Raw genomic sequence first — 10,578 nt, 5'->3', positions numbered from 1 at the left:
GCTGATTGGGAAAGCCAATCTGGTTGCATCAAAAGCTTGGGAAACCCAACAACTGAAATGTTGAATTAATGGCCGGTTCCCTCCCTCTGTCCCTCTGGATATGGGCAGTCACTCGAGGCATTTAATGAAGTTATTTTAGCGGGCGTTACATGGCACTCCAGCAATCCAGTTGCTGGGCCCAGAGGAGTTTTGGATGGCAGCCTAAATCCACCCTTCCCAGGACGGAATAAATGCAGCTGCCCAGGCAAGTCGCCGGAGAGGGCATTGCGGCTCTGGAAGGGAGGACCATGGAGATCCTCAGCATTCAGCAGTTGGTAAGGCTGAGAAGAATTGGGCTGGGTGGGCGGAGGGGGGGGGACTGCAGATAATAAAGCATATGAGAGAGAGAGAGAGAGATGATGGATGGATGGATAGATAGATAGATGATAGATGATAAATTGATGATAGATAGATATAGATGGATGGATGGATGGATGGATGGAGAGAGAGAGATGTGGATGGATGGATGGATGGATGGATAAATATGGATGGATAGATAGATGATAGATAGATAGATAGATAGATAGATAGATAGATAGATAGATAGATAGATAGATAGATAGATAGATAGATGTGGATGGATGGATAGATATGGATGGATAGATAGATGATAGATGATAGATAGATAGATAGATAGATAGATAGATAGATAGATAGATGATAGATAGATAGATGATTATATGATAAATAATGGATAAATGCAGATAGTGATAGGGAGATAGAGAGATAGATGGATGGATGATAGGTAGATGATTATATGATAAATAATGGATAAATACAAATAGTGATAGATAGAGAGATAGATAGATAGATAGATAGATAGATAGATAGATAGATAGATAGATAGATAGATAGATAGATAGATAGATAGATGTGGATGGATAGATATGGACGGATAGATAGATGATAGATAGATAGATAGATAGATAGATAGATAGATAGATAGATAGATAGATAGATAGATAGATAACCTTATCATTTTTTACTGTGGGCACAGTGGCACACATTAAAAATGAAATGTAGTTGCTTGCTCTCAAAGCGTACACATACATAACACACATTTAAACATACTATATACAACATATGTATAGATCTACACCCTTACCTATAACATGACAAACAATTGAGGGAATTGGGTATGTGTAGTTTAACAAAGAAGAATTAGGGGTGACGTGATAGCTACCTTCCAATGCTTAAAGGGCTGTCATAGGGAAGAAGGGGTCAAGCTATTCTCCAAAGGGCAGGGCAAGAAACGATGGGTGGACGCTCATTAAAGAGGGATCCAACCTAGAACTAAGGAGAAATTTCCCAACAAAACAATAAATCAGTGGAAGAACTTATCTCCGGAATTGTGAGAGCTCCATTGCTAGAGATCTTCAGGAAAAGATAGGACAGCCATTTATCTGGGATACAATAAGGTTTCCTGTCTTGAACGGGAGGTTGGACCTGAAGGCCTTCAAGGTCTTTTCCAACACTCTTATTCTATGTTCTAATCCAGTCCAAGACAGACTCTTTGAGTTTGGGTAAGCAAAGCAGGCTGGACCTGATGGAAGAGTGGCCCACTTGTAGATCAACTCATAAAGATGTTAGGAGGGGGAGAATGCAGAGAACCCTGGGATGGGTCTTTACATCCCTCAGGCCAATTAAACTTCTGATGTCTGCTTTTGCATCACATTCGTAGGAATTTGATTAATTCAAACTCTTGATTCCAACCGCTCCCCCACCCCATTGATGAATGTGATGTGCGAAACCAGCTCGGCTTGGTTCCATGTATTGTGCGAACCTAGAAAAAATGAGCTCATGAGAAAGCTGGTTAAATATTTGATCCGAATGCAGGCAGACTCTACTCAAATTTCATTTTTTGTTTTCAAGCGGGGATCTTTTTGAAAAAACAAAACAAAGATTGCCTCTCACATAGAAACCTCTTGTGTTTCTCTCTGTGCCAATTTAGCTGATGTGTGCAGGCACTAAATTCTTCCATAGTCGGGGAAAGCCAGCGTGCATGGGGAACGGACCAGAAACTGGGTCATTTCAGTAACCGGAGCAAATCTCCGCCTTGGGCCAAGAAGGGAGCAAAATTTCTCACCGAAACTTGACAGGGAAATTAAGAATACCATCACAAATATACAACATTATGCAACTCATCAGCATTCAAGGCTGACAAAGCATGCTTCTGAAAACTTACGGATTGAAATTTCAGAATCCTTTTTGAACGTTTCTGTTTAATCTTGCAATGTTTCAGCTCTCCTGCACTGAGCTGAGATCTGGATCTGCATAAAATGTGGGGTATTTTAACTTACCATATGATGGATCCATTTTCTAGCTGGTAATGAATCATATTTTTGCCAGTAGCAAGTGATGAATAACCGTGATGAATAATGTATAATAAATGTTGCGTAAAATATAATCATATATTCATCACCGGTTCAACGTGCCTTCTCAAACTTTTGACGAAGATCAATGTTGTGATAGTTAGACCTGGCGATCAACTTAGTCCAGTTGTTTGCAGAGCTTTGGGTTGTCTGAATCCATCTCCCCAAATGTGTTTATACAACTCTAAACTAGGGTCCTATAGAATGGTAGCTTGTAGCCCAGTCTTTGTGAGAACATTATCCATTTGACTCAGACTGTTGTGTGAAACAACCAGAATACCGGTTGTTTATTGGTATGGATGTGACACACACTGTGAATAGCAATGTTCTTCTTGTCCTGGATTTGGGGTGTCACGTGTTAATGTGAACCCATGCTCCATTTCTGATCCATCTTTTCTCCCAGAGTTGAATGTTCTCTGAATAGAAATATGGGATATAAGTTGAATCAATAATTTGAAAGAGGACTTCATAGATGTGTCTTTGTGGTGCCCGGAGGCAAGTTCTTGAAGAATTGTGAGCTACAGAAGATGAATCAGCCAAGTTTTCATTCCCAGGAGCAGACATGTTTATCTGCCTGCACAACGTGTGATGTTCTTTTTTTAAAACCAAACTCGCAACCATAATCTTCCTGCTGTCTTCGGTTCTGCCTTGTTTGCGAGATGGGCTCTTCTAACAACGGTAGATTAGACTGAAATAGGAGAAATTGTTTCTGGTTCAGCCCATTAGAAAAAGTCCATCTTAAGTCATCACGTGTGTGAACCAGGCCATTCTGTTAAATCAAAATACAGGATGATTGATCGGTGCCGGGATAGGATGTTCTGTAGACCTGACAACCGTGGTTTAGGGCAGTCTTTCTCAACCTTAGCAATGTGTGGACTTCATGCAGGCTAGGAATTCTAGAAGTTGAAGTCCACACATCTTGAAGTTGCTAATTTGACAATCACAGGCTTAGGAGTTGTCCTATGCACACTTTGGGACACTGAGTAACATGTGGCTGAGATTTGATGCACTACGCCAGGGGTAGGCAACCTTGGCTCTTTTATGACTCGTGGACTTCAACTCCCAGAATTCCTGAGCCAGCCACGCTGAGGAGAAATGGAGAGGTTTCCAAACTGAGCCATGCTGGCTCAGGAATTCTGGGAGTTGAAGTCCACGAGTCATGAAGGGGCCATAGTTCCCCCATGCTGGCTCAGGAATTCTGGGAGTTGAAGTCCAACGAACCATAAAAGAGCCAAGGTTGCCTACCCCTGCCCTACGCCCTTCCTGACTTTTTTTCTCATGTATCAATACAGCTTTTTTCCATGATTTTTTTGGTCCACTGACACTTATCAGCTTAACAATTAGAAATATGGAGGAGCCTTTGACATTTTCAGCCTCGGACTGGTCAGTTTTCCTGCCCTGAATGATAACAATCCATTCAATATTCCTTCCAAATACTGGATTATATTTTGGGACGGTCTCCTTCTAAGTGGCAAGGCTGTGGCGTTTCCCTATCCCCCTTTTAAAAAGGTCCTGATGCCTCATGAACTCTGCCAAGAAGAGAGCTGCAGATTGGGGGGAAATAGTCAAGAAAATCTCTGCCTTAGAAAGAGAGAAGAGTTTACGGCACAATAAGGGATCAGAGAGGGCTGCAGGAGATGAGCCCAGTTGTTGCTGTGGTATCAATAAAGAGCTGGCTCTCGGCTCCCCCATCCCACCCCTTCCTCTATCCTCACTTGGCACGGAGCCCCCGAGAAAGCAGAAACCAGCTGTTCCAATTTAGGTTGATCCACCAATTCCCACACTTCAGGATTCCTGATTCCCAATACAATAGCACTATGTCAGGAATCAGAAGCCTCCAGTCCTTAAGCCTAATCCGCCATAATGGATTGTTTGGCCCACAAGGCCTCTCTGGAATGATAAGTAGCAGGGCTGTGATTTTGTTGCCCAGTGGTGTTCAAAAGGCCTTTCCTCTCTACATCAAGTAGGTGGAAACTTAATTTGATGGTGAGAAGTCTTGGGTCAGTTGTTAGAGCAGGCTGTTGTTTCTTCAGTTGGGTGGCCTTCACAACGCCCCAGAAAACTCTCTGAACGTTTCATGGGTAGGTGTCAACGGAGGAGAGAAGTTCTCCCCAAAACATCAACAAATCCATTCCTGGCCTTGGAGACAGCAGGGATCTTATTTTGGTGGCTGCCTCAGGCCAAAAACCTGCTTGCCCTCTTATAAAAACCCTTCAAGATTCCCAGGAGTTTGTTAGCCTAAGAAGGAAGGAAGCAAACAAACAAGCAGGTTGACCATCTTGTGGTGTCTGGACTTCCCCAGGAGAGCAGTGGAGACATTCCTTGGCTGCTTGGCCTGAGAAGGTGGGAATGCCAAGATGGGATCGGGTTTCTGTGGCAATGAGGTTGAGGACTCCTGTACCCTGAGCGATGGGCTGCTTCAGCTGGTTCATTTCAGAAGACCTTTCCAGGGAGAAGTGCTCAACTTCAGTTCCCGGGTCCCCCATTGGTCCCTAAAAAGGCCCTTCCCCAGTTGTGTTCGTTAATGAGACAGAAAGTGATTGAAAACAGGATGGCTGTCTTAACATAAAGCAAGCAGATTGGCTGGTTTTGCACATAATAATAATAATAATAATAATAATAATAATAATAATAATAATAATAATAATAATAATAATAATAATAATAATAATAATAATAAAAAAAAATAATAATAAAAAAGTTGGAAGGGACCTTGGCGGTCATCTAGTCCAACCCCCTGCTCAGGCAGGAAACCCTACACCATTTCAGACAAATGGCTGTCCAGTCTCTTCTTAAAAACTTCCAGTGTTGGAGCATTCACTGCTTCTGGAGGCAGGTTGTTCCACTGGTTAATTGTTCTCACTGTCAGGAAGTTTCTCCTTAGTTCTAGGTTGCTTCTCTCCTTGATCAGTTTCCACCCGTTGCTCCTTGTCCTACCTTCAGGTGCTTTGGAGAATAGCTTGACTCCCTCTTCTTTGGGGCAGCCCCTGAGATATTGGAACACTGCTATCATGTCCCCCCTCGTCCTTCTCTTCGTTAAACTAGACATCTTTATTTTTAATAATAATAATAATAAAGTTGGAAGGGACCCTTGGAGGTCATCTAGTCCAACCCCCTGCTCAGGCAGGAAACCCTACACCATTTCGGACAAATGGCTGTCCAGTCTCTTCTTAAAAACTTCCAGTGTTGGAGCATTCACCACTTCTGGAGGCAGGTAGTTCCACTGGTTAATTGTTCTCACTGTCAGGAAGTTTCTCCTTAGTTCCAGGTTGCTTCTCTCCTTGGTCAGTTTCCACCCGTTGCTTCTTGTCCTGCCTTCAGGCGCCTTGGAAAATAGCTTGACTCCCTCTTCTTTGGGTAGCCATTTAACCCAGTTACTGAACAAGCCTGTTTTCTGGGTTTGCCCAGTACAGTGGATTATAAACTAACCAAGCTGGCCGATTTCTCCCAACAGGCTAAACCGCTGCTTCCTACTCTCAGCAACTTTCAGATGTGCGGACTCCAACTCCCAGAATTCTCCAGCTGGGGAAATCCAGGAGTTGACGTCCACGCATCTGAAAGTTGCCGAGTTTGAGAAACGTTGAGCTAAACCCTAGAATTGCTGATGAACCCTCCTTCCCCAAACCGCATCCCGTGTGCAAATGCAGCTGCTGGTCCTTCGTTTGAGTAGGTTCACGTGTTGTGTGAATGCAGCTGGTATTTCTCGTGAAGGCCCTGTAAGCGGGGAGAGACGGAGGGCAGAGCCTTTGTTTGAGGGGTGCTTGCTCCCCATTATTCCCTATATAGGGGTCTGCATCCACCAGGAAGCCCCTTTGGACAAGCTCCCTGATGCTCTATTGCAGGGGTAGGCAACCTTGGCTCTTTTATGACTCGTGGACTTCAACTCCCAGAATTCCTGAGCCAGCATGGCTCAGCTTGGAAATCTCTCCCTTTCCCCTCAACATGGCTGGCTCAGGAATTCTGGGAGTTGAAGTCCATGAGACGTAAAAGAGCCAATGTTGCCTACCTCTGGCCTAGGCCGCTTTATGACTCGTGGACTTCAACTCCCAGAATTCCTGAGCCAGCATGGGGGAACTGTGGCCCCTTCATGACTCGTGGACTTCAACTCCCAGAATTCCTGAGCCAGCACGGCTCAGCTTGGAAACCTCTCCCTTTCCCCTCAGCATGGCTGGCTCAGGAATTCTGGGAGTTGAAGTCCACGAGTCATAAAAGAGCCAAGGTTGACTACCCCTGCTATTGGATCCTGCCCTGGGCAGAATCTGTACTGGGTGAGCTGCGGGGCTCCTTTCCCTCCAAACTAGTGGAGTGAGGGGTCCCAGGGGATCTTTCCCCAGGCAACAGAGGGGATTTTGGGATCCGCTCTGCCTCTGGCGCCTGGCTGTCTCTGGCTGCCCTTCGGCAACCCCTGCTGGAAATGTGACCGGGCACTGACACCACATCGTGTTTTTGCAGAGTGTCACACCCCGAGGCCTGTGTATAAATAGAAGTTGCTTCATCTGGGGCAGGAGCCACTGTGGCATGGGAGGCATGTCAGAGCTGGATCTGGCCCTCTTCCCCCCGTGAGGGAGGGGCACGGCTTTGATGGGTTGGCACTTTGCAGACACCAAATGCCTTGGCCAAGGAGGCAGCTGGGTGAAGGGAAGGAGAAGAGGGCTCAGGAGAAATGGGCTATGGCGTCCCATCATCTGTCCTGAAAGCGAGGAACCCAATGGAGATCTGGTGTTTCATAGGATCCTCCCATCTTGGGGTTGGAAGGACAAGACGTACTCAGTGCAGGGATCCAAATCAAATTCTCTCCAGATGTCTGTTCCGCTTCTGCTTGATCCCCTCCAGTGAAGGGAAGACACCCTCCCTGGCCAGTGCCCCGCTTCCCTTACTTTTAGGAGGTTCTCTCCTCCCCCCCCAAAAATTAGTTGGAACTTATCTCCTCCTGCTGCAATTTAAATACATTGTTCTGGGGGTCTTGCTCTTTGGAACCAGAGAAGGGGGCCAACTTTTTAGGTATTTGAAGATGCCACCATATTCCCTTCCATCTTCTGCAGTGTGAGTGCGTCCAGCTCTCTTCATAAGAACTTGTTTTCTAGCTCTCTGGCTGTCTTGATTGATTATTTTTTTTTCTGAACCTCTTCCAGCCTGTGAAATCTTTGGAGAGCAATCCTCCACCCAGGGCAGTATCACACTTCAAAGCCTCCCCAAGAGATGGCTGTCCATCATTCTGGAATTATTATTATTATTATTATTATTATTATTATTATTGTTGTTGTTGTTGTTGTTGTTCATCGTACAGTCAGTTAGATGTTCAGACTGGATCTGGCATTTTTATCCATTTATCGAGCCCTTCCCAAAGACCTGGGATAGGCAGATGTGGATGTTTGATGGTGTTAGAGGTGTCATCCCAGGATGTAAGCAGTTCCGAGTAAAGCTGCCTTTTGCAATTGACTGATGGTCAATGCCGAAAGTGGAGCTCCAGTTCTCTTGGGATTGCACCCTAGGAACCTATCACTGCTGATATTATTATTACTATTTGAAATGTATAATAGCTGGCAGCTCCCATAGATTCATGGCAGGATGCAAATCCAAAACACACACAAACCCACAAAAAATTAAAAACAAACAATTACAAACCAAACTAGAGGCACTTTTCCTAAATTTTCTTATAAGCCGGCCAAGCCCTGAAGAATGTAATAATAATAATAATAATAATAATGATAAAGTTGGAAGGTACCTCGGAGGTCATCTAGTCCAACCCCCTGCTCAGGCAGGAAACCCTATACCATTTCGGACAAATGGCTGTCCAGTCTCTTCTTAAAGACTTCCAGTGTTGGCGCATTCACCACTTCTGGAGGCAGGTTGTTCCACTGGTTAATTGTTCTAACTGTCAGGAAGTTTCTCCTTAGTTCTAGGTTGCTTCTCTCTTCTTCTTGAACATCTCCACCACTCCTCCAGACCATCATCCAACTGCTCTTCCGTCCTTACATCCCCATGATTAGGGTCATTCTTCCATATCTTGCTCTCTGGGAGACACAGGTTGCTCCCCTTCTGGGGGGACACCTTTTCAGGTGAGGGGGTCCTTGGGGCTCTCTGAGCCTGGTGGTTTTCTTGCAGACATTTCACTACCCAAACTAGGTAACATCTGGAAACGTCTGGAAGAAATAATAATAGAGAGCACCAGGGATCCCTGAGCTAGGAGTATTCTCCCTTATTGGTACCTTTTCAGGTTTTTGGAGAGGGTGAGCGTATCCCACTCTCAAAATCTCAAAATCGAATCCACCCAAGTTTCTCCTGCTGAGTTTCCCGTCTGTTGCTTGTTCCAAGTGGTGAGAAGGAATTTTTTCATGGTGCCTAGAACTGGATCCCATCCCGTCTCTTCCATTCAGACTCTGCCCATCCCTAACCCCGTGCCTTCTAAAGCAGCGGTTCTCAACCTATGGGTCGCGACCCCATTTGGGGTCGATCGACCATTTCACGGGGGTCGCCAAGCAAGGCTGTCCGCCATTTTTTTCCCCCTTTATCCGGCGGGTGCCTTACCTCCCTTGGGCTGGGCCAGCTGGTGGTCGGCCTGCTCCGTCTCTGCCGCTTGCCAGCTACGCCTCGGCCGGCGCAGGGGGCGGAACCAGGCATGCGCGGCGCTCCCGGGCAGGGAAAGTCCTCAACTTACGACCGGTTTAGTCCTCGACTTACGACCGGTTTAGTCCTCGACTTACAACCGGTTGGGGTCGCAGCATTAAAAAGGTTGAGAACCACTGTTCTAAAGGAAGTAGATCCCAGCCATCATCCTCATCAACCCGACAGATTATTCCCCAGGGTGATGGGCACTGGAATCCGACCCCGGGTGAAAACTTGGATCAGAGCCACCCCTGTTTCTCCTGCCTGAGATCCAGAGGCATCTGTGCTTGTTTACTTGGACAATTTATATCTTGCTGTTCCACAACAAGGCACATACCCAGCAGATGACAAGGCTGGAGTTTGATTTAAAACACAATTAAAATAGCATGACAAAGCAATCAAGCAGAAATAATTCATAAGCTGCTGTCACTTTAAAAATGCACGAGGAGCCAGAATTAAAATAATAACAAAATGTTGATGGAATTGTTTTCTAATTTAATCTCAATGCAGCCAGGGAAAGCAAAGCTGTAAATGGAATGCTTAACACAAACCCCCTTTCCTATGGCTCTCATTCCATTGCCAGCGTTGGCAGGTAGACTTCGCCTGAATCTGGAGGTTTTGTTAGGCTGTGGTGTGAGAGTATTTATGCCCAATTTTTTCTCTGCAATGAATTTTTGTGATTTCTCTTTAAACCAGCTAAATAAGGCCATGTGGTTTAGCCCAGTATTAACACTTGTCCCTCATTTTTCTGTTCAAGCATCTCCCTAAAAGAACAGTTTAATCCACTGCGTCGAATGTCTGGATCGAGCCGTTCAACTTGTTAATTTTTTTTTAACCTTAATTGTATGTTATTCGTGGTGATGATCTGCATATTCTGAGTAACGGCATCATTTCGACAATCAGGCAAATGTGTCATTTGCATATCGGCAGACGATATGGATGGATGCAAATGTCGTTTGGGATTTCACAGACAACCTTTTGCTTTCCAATTAGTTTGCTTGAATCACTTGCATCTTACAAGAAATAGAACATGTTGCTGCTGTTTCTGATTAAGTGCCACTTGGTGTGCCTTGTTTTCACACAACACCACAAACTGGGTCAGATAAAAGACCTACCAAGTATATTTGCTGACTTGGAGTAGCATTAACTTCGGTGTGAATGAATTAATTCAGTAAATGAGCTAGGAATCCTTCCTTCATTTCCTTCCTTCCTTCCTTCTCTTCCTTTCCTTCCTTCCTTCTCTTCCTTTCCTTCCTTCCTTCCTTCCTTCCTTCCTTCCTTCCTTCTCTTCCTTTCCTTCCTTCCTTCCTTCCTTCCTTTTTTCTCTTCCTTTCCTTCCTTCCTTCCTTCCTTCCTTCCTTCTCTTCCTTTCCTTCCTTCCTTCCTTCCTTCTCTTCCTTTCCTTCCTTCCTTCCTTTCCTTCCTTCCTTCCTTCCTTCCTTCTCTTCCTTTCCTTCCTTCCTTCCTTCCTTCTCTTCCTTTCCTTCCTTCCTTCTCTTCCTTTCCTTCCTTCCTTTCCTTCCTTCCTTCCTTCCTTCTCTTCCTTTCCTTCCTTCCTTCC

The 10,578-nt window shown here is 45.1% G+C and overlaps 1 protein-coding gene across 2 annotated transcripts in view; it reads left to right on the top strand.

Annotated features, from left to right (window-relative positions):
- Positions 1 to 260: 260 nt before the first annotated feature.
- Positions 261 to 10,578, top strand: part of ANKRD23 (ankyrin repeat domain 23) — a 34,001-nt gene continuing 23,683 nt past the window's right edge. For both annotated transcript variants that reach the window (XM_029284243.1, XM_015816522.2), the window contains exon 1: positions 261 to 314. In XM_029284243.1, coding sequence (XP_029140076.1) covers positions 288 to 314 — 27 coding nt within the window. In that variant the 5' untranslated portion in view covers positions 261 to 287. The remainder of the gene's footprint in view (positions 315 to 10,578) is intronic.

Source organism: Protobothrops mucrosquamatus, unplaced genomic scaffold (assembly GCF_001527695.2).
Source record: "Protobothrops mucrosquamatus isolate PMUCROS unplaced genomic scaffold, P.Mucros_1.0 scaffold462, whole genome shotgun sequence".
Taxonomy (NCBI): domain Eukaryota; kingdom Metazoa; phylum Chordata; class Lepidosauria; order Squamata; family Viperidae; genus Protobothrops; species Protobothrops mucrosquamatus.
The sequence above is the reverse complement of the archived record's forward strand: the minus strand, read 5'-3'. Positions and strand labels throughout refer to the sequence as shown.